This window comes from Ambystoma mexicanum, chromosome 10, assembly GCF_040938575.1.
Source record: "Ambystoma mexicanum isolate Mex_15411 chromosome 10, UKY_AmexF1_1, whole genome shotgun sequence".
Taxonomy (NCBI): Eukaryota; Metazoa; Chordata; class Amphibia; order Caudata; family Ambystomatidae; genus Ambystoma; species Ambystoma mexicanum.
Genome location: NC_090932.1, coordinates 1,367,538,795 through 1,367,559,729, shown reverse-complemented (window position 1 = coordinate 1,367,559,729; position 20,935 = coordinate 1,367,538,795). Strand labels below are relative to the sequence as shown.

The following is a 20,935-nucleotide window of genomic DNA, read 5'->3' as shown; positions in this document are numbered from 1 at the left end:
CACCCGGTCATAGTAGTGACTCCAGAGGGCACCCCTTGTTTACTGGGGAATGACCTCCTGAGGAGGTTGTCACCCTTAATAGATTGTGTAAACAAGGTCCTCTGGACCCAGACTAGCCGACCAATAAAATTAAAACAGAGTGTCAACCATGTTAGTTTAAACGGCACATGCCACATGGTTGAACAAAAATCTGACCAAGTCGAATTCCACTTCCAAAATAACCAGATTCCAGATGTGACAGTAATAGCAGTAGGACAACAGACTGGTGATGGAGGGTCCTCTCTATTTCTGAAAATCAACCTTCCTTCCAGTCTAAAGTGGTACTCCACGCTGGAAGGAAACACTCTGAGATTCTATACTAATCCACAATCAGAAACTCCCACTCCTATAGTCCAGAAATTTGTGAAATCAGCTCAGAGCCTGGCTGATATTCAGCAAATTGGAGAGCAGTGGTTCATCCCTGTCCAATTAAATGATGGGAAGGACTCTATTCTCGCTCGAGTGTGTGTGAACAACGGTAAGGGCTTCATCAGCGAAGCCATGTTCCGCCAACTCCCAAAAGATCCAGCCATTCCCACATTCAAACTGATAGACAAATGGGAAATGGACCTGGAAGCACCCAATTCCAAACATCTCCTGCCAAGCAGGTGTATGCTCAAAATCTCCAATGGCAACAAGAGCATAGTCCACAATTGTTGGGTCGTGCGAGACGTCACTGCCGCTTTTTACTCAGGCAGTGACATTCTCAATCGCTTTGCCATTAGTTCAATTGCTACCTTATGCAGTTGAAATTCAGATGAAAGAGGAAGTCACCATCCCAGAAAGGACCCGACAATTCTCCCTGGAAGTGAAAGCTAAAAGAGGACAATATTTGCAAAACCCTGATGCTTACATACATCTAAATGCTTCTCTCCAACAGCAAGGGTTAGGGGTAAACCCAACACCATTAGTCAACATAGAACATGACACCATTCCAATAGAGGTGGATAACAGCGACTTAAAGAGTATTACTCTAGCCGCAGGCACCATTATTGGAATGGCGGTTGATGACCGACATTTTTCCATAGATTTAGGTAATGAACTGTTAGGGCCAATCCCCAAGGACTGCTTTGACAGTGACAGTGATGACAATACAACACCAGACAGGATTTTTACCCGGCATGGGGGGAACTTCCTGGTGTACACTTCTTGCCCTTATGGTAAGGAAGATGTGACTTGTGACTTCAGGAGGGATGAGGTGATTTTCCAGGTCCATGAGGGCTGCCTTTCCCACCTGAAGCCTCCGGTCCAAATCAGCACTCTGACCAGGGACTTCTCCACCCAGCTGGAGGAGGCCGCTGAGATAGCCAAACCAGAAGTCTTTCCAGGCTTCAGGCAGATGGTGGAAGAGAGAGTCAACCTAGCTGATGCCTGTGTGACTCTGGAACAGAAGCAAAAGTTGAAACAAGTCTTCTTGGATTTCCAAGATCTCTTTGCGGTAGACTCATATGACTGTGGTCGCACCGGCATCCACACAACAACAATCCCCACGGACCCTGGAATGACTCCAGTGTTTGTGAAGCAATATCGTTTGTCTCTCGCATCAATGGAGTCCCTTACTGAAATAATTAAGAACCTTGAGTCCCGGGGAATAATCCGTCCAGTCCACAGCACCTTCAATAATCCGGTGCTGGGAATATTGAAGCCAAACGGCCAGTGGAGACTCTGCGCCGACCTCAGGGGGCTCAACAAACGGATCCATACTCCCCGATGGCCTCTTCCCTACATTGACCAAGGGCTGGCCCAGATTCAGGGGTCACAGGTATTCACTGCAATAGACCTGACCAATGGATACTGGACCGTGCCGGTCAGTAGGGAGGACCAATACAAGCTGGCTTTTACCTTTGGGGGCCAGCAGTATACATGGACCCGGACTCCCTTCGGATACCTCAACTCCGGCAATGAATTCAACATTTTCCTGCATAAGGCCATGCCCGACCTGGGTGCGAGGGGTAACCTGGCTTATGTAGATGATGTCCTCATCAAAAGTTCATCTGTGGGGGAACACATAGCGGAGATCCGTTATGTTCTGACCCAGTTGAGGGCCGCCGGAGCAAAACTTTCCTTTCAGAAAGCACAGTGGTGTAGAACCCGTGTTAATTTCTTGGGGCAAGAGATTACTCCTCAGGGTCTCTGTCCCCAGGAAAAGAAAGTGGAAGCACTTCAAAAATTGAAAGACCCCACAACTCTGCGGGAACTAAGGAGCCTCCTTGGACTGACTAATTACAGCAGAAAGTTCATTGAGGGCTACGCAGAGATCACCAGACCCCTGATTCATCTCCTGAAGGGGGGGGTCAAGTGGGAATGGGGTCCAGAATAAGCCGAGGCGGTAAAACAACTCAAGAGAAGCCTCTCACAAGCGCCTTGCCTAGCTTACCCTGTCAGAAACAAGGAGTTCTTCCTGGAGACGGGGTTCTCTAATACGTGCTTGACAGCAGTATTATACCAAAAGCATGACAAGGTCAATAAAGTAATCTCCTATGCGAGCAAAACTTTATCCTCTGTGGAGGAAAAATTCAACGATTGTGAGAAGGCACTCCTGGCAACGGTGTGGGCATTGAAGAATTACTGCCCGTTTATCCATGGGGAACACATCATAGTGGAGACTCCACACCAGCCTCTGCAATATCTCCAAAGTGACAGAATCCGGGCCGGAAATGTGAGTAATTCCCGAATTACTTCCTGGATTCTGTCAATGCAAGGCTTTCCTGTGGAGGTCAGATATGGCCAAAACAAGAAGAGTCCCCTCGTCTGGCTGACTTGCATGATTGTGCCAGAGAAAACTGTCTCGAGGACGAAAGTCTAAAAATAAAGGACAACATGGAGGCATACCTTAATTCCCCCCACAAAGTCTTTGAAGAAGACAAGTGTGAGGGAATGCCCACTGTATATGTGGATGGATGCTCTTACCATGTTGACAACGACGGGGAGAAAGAACTGGTGGCCGGCGTAGGGAATGCATGGGTGAATGAGTCCCCAGAACCCTCCACTGGATACAAAATTGGTCCCCGAAGTAGTCAGGTGGCAGAATTGATGGCTGTGCATCAGGCCATCCTCACTGCTGTCCAGCATCAACTCCACGAACTGGTCATAATCACAGATTCGGATTATGTACGGAACGGGTTCGTGGAGCACCTGGTTAATTGGAAAACCAGAGGCATCTTATGTGCTAACAACAAACCCTTGAAACATGGGAAGTTGATCCAAAACATTGATGATCTGGTCACCTCGAATGAGATGACCATCTATTGGAAAAAGATCAAGGGTCATTCCAAAGTAGAGGGACCAGACAAAACTGGAAATGACGTAGCTGATCAGCTGGCCAAAACCGGGGCCATCCAAGGGGATCTAATTGAGATTGAGTCCCTGTTGGGGGAAATCCAGGTCACTGCTATCACTAGGTCCCAGACAAATGCTCACAATGATCTTTCAACTGTAGGAGGCCCCTGATGCTGATTTGATTACAGCTCAGAAGGGGGATCCAATTATTGGTAAGTTTTACCAACACCTTGAGGACCCTGAGAACTTTCCCCTGACGGATACCGATTACATTGGGAAAGAGGACCTAAGAGTGTTGATGAAATGTCCAAAAATGTTCCGAATCCAAGACGGTTTGCTGGTAAGGAAATCCAAAGCTGGCCACGATCAGTGGGTGGTTCCTACCTCATTCCGAAGCCTGATGTTAAGTCACGCCCATGATGCGGCCACCGCCGGTCATAGGGGGTTTCACACAACATTGGAAATCTTAAGAGAGGTTGCATACTGGCCACATGGGGCAGGACCTCGACCAATACTTGAAGGGGTGTCTTGTGTGTGCACAATTTCAGCCATCATCCCTCACGCACCGTGCGCCTCTCCAAAAGAGGGGGATGACACTGCCATGGTCAGATTTACAAATCGACTTTGTAGGCCCCGTGATTCGCTCTGCCAGGGGGAATAAGTACATGTTGACTGTGACATGCTTGTTTACCAAGTGGGTGGAATGTCTCCCAGCCCCAAATTGCAAGGCAGAAACCGCAGCTGCCTTGATGATTAACCACATCTTTTCCCGTTTCGGTCTACCTCAAAGGATTGAGTCAGACAGGGGTAGCCACTTCACCAGTGAAGTAATGACAAAGATGTGGGAGATACTGGGGGTCAAAAGGAAGTTGCATATTGCTTACCGGCCAGCTTCTTCTGGGGCAGTAGAGAGATATAACCGAACCATTGTGAGCATATTAAAGAAGTTTGTGGCAGATTCCGGGCCAAGTTGGGATATCCGATTACCTCTGGTCCTAATGGCCATCAGATCTACCCCTTCATCTGCAACCAAAATGTCACCATTCGAGTTGATGACTGGGCGCAAGATGGTGCTTCCTCAGCATTTGCTCTACAGGACCCAAGAGCAGACACTGATAAATGCCTCCACAACTCATGAGTATGTGGAGAATTTAAGGAAACACCTTCAACATGCTTTTGCTTATGCTCAGCGGAATCTAGAAAGATCAGCTGATAGCACGAAGACCCACTATGACCTGAAGACTTCCAGGAAGGAATATCAGGTGGGGGACCGGGTCTATCTATACAATTTCCAAAGGAACCAGGCCAAGCAGCGAACATTTTTGCCTACATGGAAGGGACCCTTTGAGGTTATAGACAAAATCTCCCCTGTGGCCTACAAGATCTGCATCCCCAAAGGCGGTTTGGCAGAGGGGGAAGACAAGTGGGTCCACATAAACCAGTTGAAGTGTTGCCATCCCAGGCACACTCTGCAACAACTGGAGGAATCCTCTGGAATCCTAGAGGGTACTGTCTCAGATTAATTCAGTTCTAACTTAAAATATCCTACATATCGCCTATCAAATTCTGAGTTTCTCAATGTGGGTGTTTTTGGTTTTTGAATGCAAAAAGAAATGTGCATGTCCATATGTTTTGACTATAAATTTATATGCCACCCCACTATATCAATGGTGGGGGAGAAATGTCCATGAATAGGTATTGCCGCTCTTCCTTTGTCGTCCTAGGAGAAAGAAAACCTCGAGACTGGCCAAGGAGGACGATCCGGAGACCGGGAGCAGAGACGCGGGGGGGCCCAGGGTACCGCCCAATATTCCCATCAGGACCGGCGAGGAGAACCGATCGATCAGTACCGGATGGAGGAAAAGATCCTGAACTGTGCCATTTGCAGAATTGGAAGAAGATTATGCGGACAGACCAGTGCGTGGGTCAAAACCCTTGTGCACCCGACTCCCCATCGACTCAAATTCAAAGGGCAGTCACGTGGGGGGATCTGTTGGGTGTCCTGACCCACGTTTGAGCTATCATGCTGCAACCTTTGGTGCTGTGGGCTTAGAAAATCCAAGATGGCCAAAAAGCCCACAAGTGCGCCAGAATCCCAGAGAACCACGCAGTTTGTGCACACACTAAAATGGTTACCTAACTTGCCACCCACCAGTGTAAAGAAAGATCTTTGTTAACAAAATCCACTGTTAATGATGTCAAAAAGTTGCTGAAATCGTGACTCATTGGACCACTTTAAAGATTCAACCCTTTTGTGGGGTTCCACATAACCATCTTACTGTAAGGAGCCCCATCAAAACAATGTTAAGCAAGGATTTACTACCATGTAAGAACCATTCCTGTTTGGAATGCATTAATCCAAGAAAAATCCCCAAAATGGTTGCATTACCAGTACTCACCACTATCAGAAAGCCGGCGGTTTAAAACAACACCAGACTTTTTTTTGTGTAAAACTGAATAAATGAACCCAAAGCAGGCCAAAGAAAGACTTACTGAGAGGTGGATCCAATGTAAAGTTATATTCTGAAGTGACTTGAAGGTTTATAACAAGACTGGCTGAGCTGTGGATTTCAGCAGTTTAAGTAAATTTGGACTGAAAGACACTAAAAATCTAAATGTTTAAAAGAAATGAGTGACCTACTTTTGAGTGTCACATAGGTTTCAATTTTTTAAATGTCATAGTTTTAAACTTAGAATCAGCATTTTAGCTGCATATGTAAAAATTGTCTTGACTTAAACTGGGGAACAAAAAGTGACATTTTATCTGAAACCTGGCTTAAGGAACTGAATTCTGCCTACCAGTTACCCCTGACAGGAGTTGAGACTTGCACAACAGCTGTGTTCCCAGGCCTACCTGCCTTTTGCTGCTCCCACCAAAAGGGATATGACACTTCTCTGATTGAATTACCAAGGGACTGCTAGAGACTAAACATAGGACCCAGGCAGAGGGTTTATTGAAGTGGCCATATATGGCTTCCTCTTGAACAATGGGCCTTCCAGGGCCGAGGCAGATGGTTTATTGCAGGGGTAATAAAAATGGCTTCCTCTTGGCAGAAACTGGGAGGGGGAGAAACTGGAGACAGAGGCTGAGCTTGAAGAAAGTGGAAAGACTGGTTTCTGTACCATGAGACCTGAAAAGACACACCCCTGTAGCCAGAATATGGTTTTAGAAAAAGATGAATAACTCATAGTACGAACTTGTCATAATTATTTAAATGATACCATAATTCTTGTGATTTTTCTGCCCACATTTTAAGAGGTTTTTAGAACCGGTGGCATGATCTGGGGGCAAGCTAGCAGTTAAGAGGGTATTACTTAAAATGTATGCATGTTAAAAATCTGACACTTCATCAAGTAATGTCCATACTCCTTGCGCACATGTGTATAAATTTGGGGTAATGTCCGATATTACGAAACCAGTTAAAAAGTGCAAATGTTGCCATTTCTGAATGCAAGCTCCCAGGAAGAGCAGATTTGGACAGGGTATACCTCCTGTGATATGTGATGGGTGCATGTAATTTTAAACAAATGTGTACCTGTGCAAATATGTCTTTTGGGTCAAAATATAGATTGTGTGTAATTTGACAGGGGTGGGTTCTCTGTATCATAAACAGACCTCATCATGATGACACTTCATTTCATTCCCCCAATCAAGGGGAAGAGGAGGAAGTGGCCAATGACAAGTGGAGAGGGGTAGGGCCTAGGAAGCTAGCCTTTCCACCCACTTTCAAAACACATAAAAGCAGACAGTCAGGACAGATAGGGACATTCAATTCCATTTGCTGCAACGCGCTCTGCCGGACCACACAACATCCAGAAGATACTAGATTCAACACTTAGACTTTAAAACTCCAAAGAACTTTATTCAGAACTCAAAGCAAGGGCCTAAACCCACAAACTGAGAACTCTTCTCAGTGGGCCTCAGCATCCAGCAAACCTAACAGCGTGCAGATCAGCGCTGGGTCCAGAGAAAGCTGTGCAGAAAGATCCAGAAGCAGTGCTGTACCCAGTGAAAGCAGAGCAGTATCCAAAACCAGAGGCAGAGCAGAGCTGACCCAGACCGCTGTTCGCAGAACCAGAGAGCTGACCCAGACGCTGTGCGCAGAAACCGTCCGTGGCGAGTGAAGAAAACCTGACCAGATCCGTAGCGAGGCCCATCTATTTCTAAATATATTGTGAGTACCTAGCAGAACTGTGCAGAACCCAATCTCTTAGTTAAAATAATCTAATGCAAGCTATTTTAACTTGAGTAGAACTGTCACCTGTCATTTGCAAAGCTGTAACCTGTCGCTTTGAATTTTAAAATTTCAAATCTGAAAAACGACCTTTACAATATTGCTCATATCTCCGTGACCGTTTGTCCTAGAGACTTGCAGTAACTTTCCTCTGAAAGCTGGGAATCTTGGCTTTTCAACGAACATAGAACCGCATTCCTACCCCCTACGACTTTTGCCGCAATCGCGAAAAACGCACTCGCGAATTTGCCACGATTTGCAAATTTCTCCACATGTGAAAACAGCAGTTTCCTTGCTTTCCTTGCTAAAAATTCGTTTGCCTCTTAAGAACCATCCCTGAATCATTGCTAGAGTGAGCCTGGACTGATATTAACTAGATACCACTCACCCTGAACCTCTAGAGGGAATTAAAAGCATTTTAGCATATTTTTCACTTCATTGCCAGCACATACAAAAGCATTTTGGGCCTGTGTTTCAAACTTCTGTAGTCTAAGCTTGCTGGGGTGAACTGAATTACATTTGATTGCATTTCTGAGAACTGTGTGTTATCCTTCCATTTCCTTGCATTGCATAAAGGGGGGAGGGGATTGCCAGAGAAAAGTGATTACATTGTTTTGTTGAAATCATATTGAGTATTTTCTGTATTGCATTTTCATTCAACATTACATCCATCTGAACTTATATAAAGCATTCTCTACCACCTTATTCTTCTGTTCCTATTCACAAGTGTGCTAGTGCCAGACTATCCATTATTGATTACTGCTCAGATTCAGTGTGATATTCAATTATTAATTTATTATAAAGCGTGATATATATATATATTGTTTAAATTATCAAATAAACCTTTAAACTTGCAAAACAGAACTACTTCTTGGCTCAGTGGGGTCAGGGGGATTCCAAGAGAGGGGTGTTATATAGGGGTAGTCATCCAGAACGCATGAACTGGTCATAAAGATATATCAATAAGGGTTTCCATTCAGTATCCCAGACTAGGCATTGACTTAGCTGTAGTGTTGAATTGAATCCTCTTACACTTTCAAGCGGGGGACTGAAGGATAGGGTGAGGAATTGGGCAAGGACCCGGGGGAGGTAGACCCATACGCCAGTTAGAGTTGTGGTTCTGGGTGTGCCTTAGTTTACCAAAAAGGATGGGGGCACCGAAGGTTTGGGGAAAGGTTTTGTCTCGGATTAAGTAAGTCAGAAAGATCCAGGGGTTGAGGGGACACAGTTTATAGGTCATAGTTATGTGGACAAAGTGTTGCCTAAAGTAGTTTCTCCAGGTGCATGGTTGTGCATTTTGGCTTTGGGGGGTGTTTGGTAGTGGCAGTTGGGCTACGTAGGAAGGGGGCATTAGCGGGATATTCCCAAGGGAGCTGGAGAGAACGGGAATTGGGAGGAGGCCGAGGTCAGCAGAAATTGAGGTAGGATTGGGGAGCGCAGTGGGTGGGGGATATAACGAAAGAGTCGTTAGGGGTGTGGTCAGTTACAGGGAGGGAGTTGAAGGCTGTGGCAGGCCCTCACATATGCCGCATGACAAGGTGAGCAGGCTGGTGGGGGTGATGTGAAGGGGTGATAGCGGCACAGAAATAATTTGAGAGACTGCAAAGGTTAAGTGGGTATCGCAATTTGAGTTCCGGTAGTGGCCACGGTTCGCATGGGGTAGGAGACAGGCTGCGAGCTATGACGCAAACTCATTATACACATCTCAAGGTGAAGTGGCAGGTGCAGTCGAGGGAATTGTAAGTGGCGGGTAATATTTGAAGTATTTGCTGTGGCAAAAAGTGGTTGTATCAGAGTGGGTGCTCACGGTAGGAACAGAAGAAGAGAAGGAATAAAGGGGTTAAGTGTGCCGAGAGGTACGGGAAGGGGCAGGTCATGTGGACTGGACTGCATGGCCGGGGGTGCTCGTTTGGCCCCTGGTGCAGTGGGGAGGAAAGCAATGAGATGTGACAGCATGGACGGGGCGCACGAGGGCCTATGGTGCAGTGGGAAAAAATTGGTGTAGTGGTGGTCATGTGGTTCAGACCTCATGGACGGGGTGCTTGTGTGGCCCCTGGTGCAGTGTGGGGGGAAAGCGATGAGATTTGACTGCATGGACGGGGGCGCAAGAGGGCCCCTGGTGCAATGGGGGGCAGTGAAATGGACGTAAGGGGAAGTAAGGGTTTTGCCTGGTGAGGATGGGTTTGGCTTGGGGGAGACATTTGGGGGAAAAGACAGGAGTATGGCAGCAGGAGGATGGGTCGGCAGTGTTGGCGGCACAGATGAAGAGGTGTTAGGAGGAGGGTTTGGAGGATTTTGGGGAGGGATCAGAGGTTTTGGGAACGAATGCTTTAAGAGGTTTGCGGGCGGCATCGGAAGCTAGCGGGGTGGGGCCTAGTCGAGAAGGAGGGAAAAGGGGGGTCGCTGGGTTAAGGAAAGTACAGGGGCTAAAAACAGAGTTCTGAGTATTGGGGCTGATTAGGAACAAAGGCAAGAGCAGGGGTGGGGGAGGAGGGGGTTTTTGCATCGGTGAAGAGAAACTCAAAACATTTTTCTTTTTCAGATGGGTGCATGGAGGAATGGTGAGTTGCTGCAAAAATGAATTGTGGTCATCAACTGGTTAGTGGACAGGGAATGTGGGGAGAAAATGGATCATTGGGTCACAATGGGGGTCTGTTACAACAATGCTTAGTGAGATATGAGGTTTTAGGGGGGGACTGATTGCTGCCCATGTTAGCGGGGAGAATGGAGTGTCATGGAGTTCTGGAGGGTACAATAGTACATGCAAGGGGGAATGGCTTAGTAAATGAAGCAGGAGTAACATTGTTAAAGTAAATATTAGGGGACCCGGTTGGTCGGGAGATATGGCTCTAGGGAAGGTGGATTGGGCAAAGTTGTAGGTGAGGAAGGTTTGGAGGGGGACGGGAATGAAGGGACAGTGGGAAGGACTAGGAAGAAGTTTAACTGGTAGATGGAGGAAGTTTTAGTGCGCGGGGGGCAAGTGCTGGAGCAGGGGGCAATAACTTTTGAAGTTTTCGGTTTCGAGAGGAGGGAGTGCATCTATGGGTATTTGGTAACGGTTATAAATTAGTGGATGCGGAATTGGCGGTGTAGGACACAATAACATTTGGAAATAGCGGAAGGGATAGGTTAGGTGGGGGCAGAAAGAACACCCCAAGCGAGGCTGGGTGTTTTTGTGCAGTAAGCCCGAATGGGGGTACCGGGGGAACGCAAAGCGTTTCCCCCCAGGGTTATTTTGGGCACTGCACAGGCCAGCGACCTGGCCTGCGCATAGCACATCTCTAGGAGGTATTTAAGGGGGCAGGGAAGGTTTGGGAGCAGGCGATGGTTAAGAACGAGCGTTTGTCCCCGCCCTCCCACCAACTTTTTTAGGGCCTGCAAGGGTGCAAAGTATTGAGAGGAGGAGGATTGTATTCGGAATTTTTGTATTTCCTCCTTCATTGGGTTTCGGGAGTTTTTTGGCGTAAGATTAAAAGGTCTGGGGAGGCTGGTAGTTTTTGTGTGACAGGCTGGAGCATTAGTTGGGGGATTTTGATGTAAGATTTTCTTGTTGCTGATGTGACAGGTCAGCTTGGCTGCAGGTCATAGGAAGAAAGAGTTTGGTATAGAGGGGAGTTGAAGGCAGGGCTGGACTGGGAACTAAAAGAGGCCCTGGAAATAATTACTGGGAACCAAAAGAGGCCCTGGAAATAAAGTTCAAAGTGGCCCCATTTGACACATTTTAAGCAAGCCCAATGCTTTTCCTATGAGAACATTTGGAAATACCACAGAAAAGAGGCCCAGGGTGCAGAGGCCCACCGGGAAATCTCCAGAGTTCCCTAAAGGCCAGTCCACCCCTGGTTGAAGGGGTATGACGTTGCTTGTTGCCGGGGGCATGGCCCACTTTGGATGAGGGGGGAGGGAAGCACAATGGGGGAAAGCGCAGGAAAGGATGGGGGTGGTGCTGTTTGCACGAACAGGCTACCCTGGGGGTACAAAGAGGGGGAACAGGTATTGAAGATGGAGGGGCAAGGCCCCGGGGAGAAAGCAGGAAGGAAGGCTTGAGAAGATGGTAAGGAGACAGTAGGGAACAGGGGATAGGTAGGGAGGAAGTTGAACTGATTTAATTATTTAATTGTTGGGGAAATTGAAAGTGTTTAATTATTAAATTTGTTTGGCAAGTCAGTTTTGTTAGTCTGTAAGGCCAGGGACCCAGATTAGCGTTCATTTTTGAGCTTGAACCTGTTACATTAATACGACCTTTTCGACTACAAGCGAGTCTGGGTGTTTTTGTGCAGTAAGCCCAAAAGTGCACGTGTGCCGCAAAAGAAAAGGTCACCTCTGTGTGTACTGAGAACCATTGTTGAAATTACCTGTAACTTGGGGACTTCAAAACATTGGAGGGGAGTTCCTTAATCTCTTTGCACATCAAACGTGCATGTTTTAAGTGAGCACTATATAAAGACATTGTTGACATATTTGTAAAGACGAGGTTGGTATTTTATAAAATGCTGTACCTTTTAAAGAACTTTTAGTTAAAGGAAGTTGTTTTGATCTTCTGTTATTTACTCCAGGCTTGCTTGTTCAGTTCCTCTGGTTATTGCTATTTGTATTCGCTTAATCCGTCACTCCTTTCTCCACCTGACTAAATGCAAACATTGTGTGTACGTTGCGCAACCGATTTTAAAATCGTATCTTTATATGTGGTAGAACATCAGGAAATATTCACGGTGGACGTGTCCTTTATTGTGCAAAGAAGGGTGCAGGGATGTTTAACAAAATGTGTTATTATTTGCCATCGCATATAAATTGCTGCATTGATATAGAATGTTTTATATTCAAACCCCGCCGCCTCGTTATAAAGAATCGGCTTCTTTGGGGCTTGTTTTGTTCGGCGATTGGGCTTCCATCAGACGTAGGACCTGGCATCACTAGACTACAGCCCAGCACAGAAGCAGCAGGCTGTCAGCTGGAGAAGAAAAAAAAATCAGCACATGAAAGGAAAAGCGAAAAAAAATCCCCACAACACAAGGCCTATTGCATTCTCTGGAACTGGAGACAAAGCACAGAAATACGCGATTTGCTAAAATAGATGCAATCAAACTGTTTGGGGAATTAAAAAAAAAAAAAAACCCTTTCGTTTCGTTTTGCGATGTAATTTCCAGGGATCCCGCGGATCTGTCACTGGGCTATAAAAATGTGTTTTTTCAGAGGGCTGGCGCGTTAACCTGCACCACAGAAGGGAAGGAAACGAGCATTCGCAGTGACTGTTTATAGGAGCGGTCTGATTTCCGTTGAGCGTCTGTGCCCCTTGTACGTGTGTGTAAGAGTTCCCTGTTTGTGGTAAAAAAAAATAAATAAAAGCAAAATAGAGAAGCAGTGATAGTTGCTGCCCGAACACACACAGAACCATCTCAGCACTGTGGAGGGGGACAGAGAATGCCAAGCTGTCGTTAGGGATCAGGGTTGCAACTGCCCCGCAGCCCCAGGGACCTCCCACCCAATGCAGCGCTCCTTCCTCCCCTTTTGAGAGAATGATTTAACCCTCCGACGCCAGTCTGCTAGCAGGGTTTCTGAATTCACAACACACCCATCTCAAACCCTGGCATAGCGGGACTCACTTGGAGGTGACGTAAATAACATAGTTGGCATGATGTCGGCGTATTTAGACGTGACCTCGTTACGGCAGCATCCGACCACAGACACAAATAACAGCAGCCCACATCAGACACATTTGCTTGACGAAAAGAGTTGGCTTGGCGTCTTCTACCAATGTCAGTGGTGCATTGCCTCCGAATAATGCAAATTAACCTGCCCTTCAATCGTTGAATTTGGCACTCTCTCCTTCGGTGCCCTTCTCTCGTTTCCTTTCTTTTTGTGGTGACGGCGTTTTTTTTTTATTTCTGAAGTCTACTTCGTGCACGTTGTACATGTAACGCAGAGCAAAGCAACATAAACCCGGTTTTATTGGTGTGCAAAGTCTGGCTTCGAATGCGGCTGCCCCCAAGTGAATCCCTGATTCATACACACGCACACACACCAATGATATTACCGGGGTTTATGAAAAGGATTTCCTTAATACATATTTGAAATATAATGTGAATCTGTTAGAGCACAGCTTGGCACTTTAGTTTTTGGAAACCCTCCTCAATTCCCTGTAGGAGGCGGCGGGGGCTACTGTTGAACAAATCTATATATTGTCACACACGTAAATGCATGTTGCAGCTCTGCAGGAACAGCATGGAAATAAAGACATTGCATTATGATTGTATACATATACTCAAACTTGGACTGAACCAATGTGAAAGGCACGAAGGGGGCTGGTAGAATACCTCCGTGAACCTCTTGTCAACTGCCAATGTGTGCTTTCTTTTTCAGTAGTTCAAGGTTTGTTGATATTTTTTGCAACAGATCTGGCACGGTTATTTCGTAAACCGTGACTGTTATCTATTTGGGGCTCCGTGTTTCTGCTTAACTGCTCAAAGACATTGCTACCAAAACGTAATCATGGAAAAGGCCTAGTCAACATGGCAGACCTGGAGGCAGTGCTGGCTGATGTCAGACATCTCATAGCAATGGAGAAACGCAAATTCACCCTGGCAGCTCGAGCCAGCAAAAAGATTGTCATGCCTGAGCCCAGGTAAGGGAAACCAAAAGTGCTACACTAAATGTTTGGCACTATGCAACCACATTACACTGAATGGGCCTGTGCAGTACACCTAAGAGTAATTATACAGGATGCCAGGTGTCGTTCTAGAATCTATAACTCGTCGGTCAGTCCCTGCTCATCTAGCTTTTTCTTGCCATCTGGTGAAAAAGCAGCATTGCAGGAATTCCACTTTGCCAAGTATCAATGCATGTGCTGATGACTAGGCATTTTCCATGATCACTGGTTTCAGCAATACCTTTTGCTGCTGTTTCTGCTGTCATTTTTTCCTTAAGGAATTTGAATGTGCCCGGTATTTACTCTTACTTGTACTCTTTATTTCCACTCGTTTGCAAGCTTTCATTATTGAACCTGCCCTATATAATCAAATGAATAATGCTAATACTGACAGCAATAAATGGCTATTCGCGTAGGGCATGCCACAACATGAATTAAGCTCTTTAATTATAGAGGGGTTATTATTTTTGAACTTAGTGATTTTCTGTGTGTTGACTTCAGAAGGCTGAAAGGCCGAGCCACACTTGCTGCGACTTGGAACCGTACCCTGCACATCAACACATGGATGCTCTGTCTACAGAGCTATGTTGGCATCGCTCCTCATACAATTGGCGGTTTGAACCATTCACCCTTTTGATAACTAGTCTTTGAACACAATCCACTGTATCGTTTTCTGGAAATGTGTAACCAGTTCCCTCAAATACCGTAAACAGTGTTGCGGAAAGGTCTCCTTTCATAGCAAGTATACTTCGGCCTACGCATCGCAGCAGTCCTCTAGGGGCCCTCATGGCACTGGAAGATTGGTTCATCCATTTGTGGTCATCGTCAGGATCGGGTCAAGGGCATGACAGTCATGGATGGTCAGCAGGGACACCATCTTCAGGGTGGTACTAAATCACACTCCAAGTTTCCACTCCCTTTTGACTATCACCTTTATGACAGATGTTCATCTTGTTTGAAGATATCACTGCCTTGACCACCAAATTCATTACAGGGTTACAGATGTAATCTCATTGCCGAGCACTGGTCTAGTAATTGATCCCTCTAGAGGCATGGGCTTTGCATAATGTTCTTCATACAGCAATTGCCCCATTTACCAGAAATAGCTGCCATTTATTATTCAGACCGTTAATTGCTAATTTCAAGTTGCCTGACTTTTCCTAGCCTTCTTTGTGATTTTTTGCAATGTTATTATTATCATTATTATTATTACAGTGATTAAGAATCATGTTCAAAGTTGTTCCTTTGCAAATGTCATCCTTTCCTGACATTGTCTACACATCTGGCTCATTCACTGCCAGTCTCGCCATTAACAGTCTGCAATGCCTCACGTGGAAATACCAAAAATGTGTTGTCTTCTTGGTTTCAGGATTTGCCCATGTTCTACTCTGTTTGTGCCTTTAATTTACTGGGTTCTAGATTGTTTGACGGACTATCGTTTTGATAGTCTGCAATTTATGTATCATGCTGTTGCTATGTAAAGCGCTTTGGAGTAAAGCGCTCAATGATTTCAATAAATACAAATACAAAGTTGGTCGACTAATTTTGGTTTTATCTTAATAGCTTAATTCAACCTCTTACTGTATATATGTATATGTATATATATATATATATATATATATTTGTGTATTTGGTCAAATTGTCCAAATATAGCCAATCAAATTCTAAACTAGATAGTTGTCAAACAAAGGAATACCAATTTTCTGATTTTCTGGCTCCCTTGACTGCTTCATTTTGCTTTTGCAAATATACATCACTGACAATCAGCTGTTGTGCGCAAGGGAGAACCGTTTTTTACATCTTATTCAACAACTCAACATTCTGAGCATGGAGTCTTTGTTTGAGAACTTATCATTGAATCCATTGGCTCCTTAACGGATTTTGCCCAGTTTTTACCATGGAAACTAGAAACCTCAATCCATGGTCAGGTTTCAATACGCCCTGTCACCCACATCTGGGTGAAAGCACTATCATCCTCTACTGCATGGACCATTGTTTAAGGTGTCAGCAGACATGGTTAATAGTGATATACAACTCTGTTGGAAGGCTGCAATAGGGCGAACAAGTTGTTGCACATCTTGTTACAAATGCAGTTTTGTTTGGAATAAGAAGGTCACTTATCTTCCTGTTTGGTAGACGGGAGAGTGCAGTGAGGATGTGCGAAGGTTGAAGGCCTGGTCTAGAAAGCGTTACAGGCACATATTAAATTGTGGCAGGTGCAGTGATGCTTCATAGTTTGAGCTTAAGCCTTCCTGGATGCACAGTGCTCTTGGAGCAAGAAGTTCCCCATTGGGCCTTTCCTTCCACAAGTTAAACTTCCTGGTGAAACAATTGGAACACATCCTTGGTGAGACGGTATAAGCAGGATACTAGGGCGTTGGCGGAGAACTTGACAGAAACTCTCGTGAATGTTCAGGCAGCCAGAGTACACATTTCCCAATGGCACCAGCTCGGTTGCCTACAATGCTGTTAAGCCCACGAGACCCACTGTAGCATTAGCTTTTCATGTGTGCAGTAGCAAAACAAGGGCAACTGTCCACATTATCCCTGATCTGTCTTGAACTCTGCGTCGTCGCGTGGCACGCAGGGTTTTGTTTTTTGCTGCCACGTGAGGTAGTGCAGAGGTGGAAAGACCTGCAGAGAAAGAAAACGTGTTTCTCCACTAATACCATGACTCTACTGACCTTTGCCAGGCACCAGCAGGCTTAAAAAGCCAGAAGAGTGGGGGCCGGGCTTATATATCGGACCTTTCCTTCCATAAGTCTGACTCTCTCCCCAGCCTTACTGGACCTTCAAAGGCAACATAAACGTCCAGTGTCTCTAAAGGACAGTCTGCCACTGAGACAGTGATTGGGGAGTCGGGGTGCCGGTCAGGTTTCTGAGGGGTGCGTGAAAACTGAAAAGAAACGGTCAGATCTTAAGACAGGTGGCAGCAATCATGCACCGCTTTGTTTTGCCCACACCACTCTGCATTGCTGCTGCTTTAAAATAAAGAATGCCGCCTTTGATAACACTTGGCTGTTAGACAGTTGGCATGTTGCCTCGGACTTTTTTTATTTTGTACAGTCCAGTCCAGGAGTTCGACATGATCCATGACCAGGGTTTTGCGGGAACTGGAGGGCTATCAACTCTGGAGAGGAAACATCGCAACTCACATCGTAGCGTTTCTCCTAATGGGAATCGAGCCCAGCACAGAAGCAGCAGGCAGTCAGCTGAAGGAGTAGGAAAAAAAAAACAGAGCAAATGAAAGGAAACGCTAAAATATACCTCAGCAAGAGAGCTGCCCCATTTTGTTCTCACCGGAGCTGGATACAAAGCACAGAAATCAGCTGTCTACTTGAATAGACACAACTGGACCCCTGTGGTGCGCTCGAAAGGCACACGAATGCGCCGCGTGTGACCGTCTACGTTTGGAGACACTTCAGTCAGCTTATGAAATACGGTTTTTGAGCATCCAAGAAGTATATACATTGGCACCGAATGGTGATTTTTTAAATTGATGTCTTTATCTTTTGCTGGGGGTGTCATTTGCAGCTTTAACGCGAGCGATGAGAGGGATAGAGCCGCGTTTATCGTGACAGATTGGTGTTAAATCGCGCTTCCCGTTATGTGTGGGTCGTGGTACATGTGTGTGGGATTTCCAATGTTCTGTTCGTGACGTGAAGGGGCTGTGCCGTTCTCCGCCTGCACAAGCAGAGCCATCGCAGCATTGCAGAGATAGGGGGGGTCTTGATGCCACCGCTTAAACAAGGGTTCCCCCGCCCCCCACCCACACACACGGCAGCATCTCCTGCCTGCGCTCCAGGGACAGTGTCTACGCCGCCCGGACCAGCCCCCACACCCCCTCGCCTGTCAACAAGGACTCTGAACTCCCAACCAAAACACACCATTCCACGCAACCTTTGTGTCGCTGGTCATTTTTTTAGTCTTTACATTTCAGCTGCCATGACATCCGCAGCCCTGTGGGAAAAGACTGCAGGTGGGCTCGACAACGGAGCCCGAGGAGAAGACAACGCGCGCAGCATATAGTTGAATGCACCTTATCGGTTTGGGAGGAAAGGACGTCATCCCTCGCTCTCTTTTTTATCTCACCACAACCGTCACAAGGAAAACCTGTCACCTCAAAGCGCGTGCACCTCTCGCTGCCTCCGGGGTGGAATCCCCTCTCCCACGGAATGTAAACGATGCTGCGCAGCAGATATTGAATTTGGCGGTTTCCCCTTCCGTCCTTCTTGTTTTGTGGTGAACGTGCTTTGCTTTGGGTCTGCTTCCTGCGCGGCGACAGGGGAAGAGACTGCTTCTTGGCGAGGAACGCCTGGCTTCTTCCGTAGCTTGTGTGCCGCAGGTGCGCTGTCCTCTGGGCACAACATATGAACACGGGGTTTCATCTGGGTTCAGCAGGAGACCGCAGTTGGCGTTCTTGCTTGTATTTTTATTTAATTTTTTATGTGAAGGGGAAAGGTGCTGTCTGGGCCGGATTTCTATTGGTCGGAGCCTTTAGTTGACCGCCTGAACCCCTGAATCCGAGGACAGAAGCTGCAAAACTAAACTCATACACGACTTCACAATATGCAGCAGGGAAGCACCTCTGTGCAGCCACTGTGAACCAGCAATAAAGAGTGGAGTTATAATAAGTAGTGGCCAATATACACAGCCATTGAAGGCAGCCAATGGGGCAGCAGAGTTGATACTCACAGAGATGTTCACCTTGGGAGGAAGGCCCTGCTGCTTTTGAATCTTGTGATATCACTGTGGTTTTTTGTTGTTGTTGTTCCGGAACCAATTCTGTCATTGTTTTTGAGGATATTCTCACTGCTTCCAGCGCTTACATTTCCAGCATGGCGGACCTGGAGTCAGTGCTGGCCGATGTCAGCTATCTGATGGCAATGGAGAAAAGCAAATCCACCCCGGCGGCTCGTGCCAGCAAGAAAATTGTCCTGCCCGAGCCCAGGTAAGGAGGAAAGTAATTATATAGAAGAAGACAGCGTGGCAGCAGACAGCTGGTGCTACTTTACGAAAACTGGCCTATAGCTGCACTAGACCATTGTGAAATTGGTCTAAGTGCAAAGTACTGTACAATATGTTCTGCAGTGACAAATGCTGTGCAGAGTACCTGCAACAAGTACCTGCACAGTGTTCTGAGCTGATCAAGGACTCCCGAGCTTAATGTTTATTTTTAAAAGGAAACCAGAGTATACAGAGGCATCAAGGTCATAAATATATAGGAAATAGTTTGGTTTGATCCACTTGTACGGTTGCCTTTTCTTCGGAGCATGTTCTCTGAGATGTTGGAAACATTTGTCCACTTTTGAGGGCCATTTCATAAAAGGCTGACATCCATTGCATGAGGTGAGACATTTTTCGACAATGTACGCCACATGATCACGTATTGCTTAAAATTGGGACATGGCTCTCAGCCTCATGATGGATAATTTCTAAGGTACCGCCAGACCCCTTCATTTTTCCCACCATCCAATATATAACTGTCTCCAACTTCTCCACCTCTGCCAGACTTTGAACGATTTTAAAGAAGGTCAGCTGGTCCCCGCTTCTCTGTTAGTCTCGTGACGTAACTTGAATCCCCAATTCCACAAAGTGTTTAGACACTGCTGACAGCAGTTTTAGTTCTTTATATCATAAAAAAGTGAAATAAAAAACAATAAAGTTCTGTGTGAGGGCTAGCAAGCGTGTTCTTCTTAATATTTTTTTTAAAAAATATAATAACTCAGGGATTCCAGAAAAGATCTGCATGTAATCTGTGGTTTACAAGATCTAGTTTTGTCAGGGTCCACCATGAAGTTGAATAGGAAGTACACCTATCATTCAAGCACCAAGTGACACATTCATTTGTGATGTGGTCTACAAAATGCATAGTTCCAAAAAGAGATTTGCTATGATTTTATTATGTGTTGAAAGAGTTAGCATTCATTCTGACTGGCCAAACTATCCAGAACAAGGCTATTTGAGCTCACAGCAGCTGCTGCTCAGCTAATGCAATTATTTTCATTATGTGCAATGTATTGGCTATCAAATCTTCGTTCATATTTTAAATTTGTTTAAAAATGTGGAATCGTGTATCACGGGATACATAGAATAACCTAGCATCCATTCACAGGTGTGTGTCATAGACACGTTGGGAAATGGACCAATAATACATTGGCAATTAATAGCACATGTTGCAAGTTCATGATCTGTGGAAACTTGCATACCCTCCGAACCCAGACCGGGCCTGCCTTTCCCTCCCTAACCTGTATCCAGTGCCTTTCTACCCAGGACCATTGGAGTGCAGTCTCTATCTGCTCTGTCCACATCCTTCTTCTGTCTGTGGTCTTAAATTCTCACTTTCTAACTGTATCCATATCATTGGATCCCACAACTACCAGATCTCCTTGTTGCACAGCACTTTGTTGCTTCCCAGGTAGGCTAGGACAGCATATAATGCAATAGATGCATGCTGATTGCAATGGCGTACAGTTTCTAAGCACAGAGGCCCTGTCTGGCTCGCTGTAAGTGCCCTAGAGCGCCATCGCCATCCACGTGATTGTATCAAGTGAGTAAGAATTGATCCAGGAAGGGAATTTCCACGGAAACAAAGGGCTCTCCGGTATTGAAGTGTGTTGCTGCATTGCTGTAACAATGTATCTTTCGACCACTGAATGTAGGGCGCAGTGTGCTGTTTGTATCTACTTGGACAAGGAGTTGTCCTTTGTGCTGTGATAGTTTCTATTTTTGGTTACCA

At 45.9% G+C, this 20,935-nt stretch overlaps 1 protein-coding gene across 3 annotated transcripts in view; it reads left to right on the top strand.

The window, feature by feature from the left end:
* Nucleotides 1-17,306: 17,306 nt before the first annotated feature.
* The window catches only part of GRK3 (G protein-coupled receptor kinase 3), a 1,763,027-nt gene continuing 1,759,398 nt past the window's right edge, over nucleotides 17,307-20,935 (top strand). The window contains exon 1 of one of the 3 annotated variants that reach the window (XM_069619380.1): nucleotides 17,307-19,147. In XM_069619380.1, coding sequence (XP_069475481.1) covers nucleotides 19,035-19,147 — 113 coding nt within the window. In that variant the 5' untranslated portion in view covers nucleotides 17,307-19,034. The remainder of the gene's footprint in view (nucleotides 19,148-20,935) is intronic. The other 2 variants (XM_069619381.1, XM_069619382.1) reach the window with 2 other exon arrangements.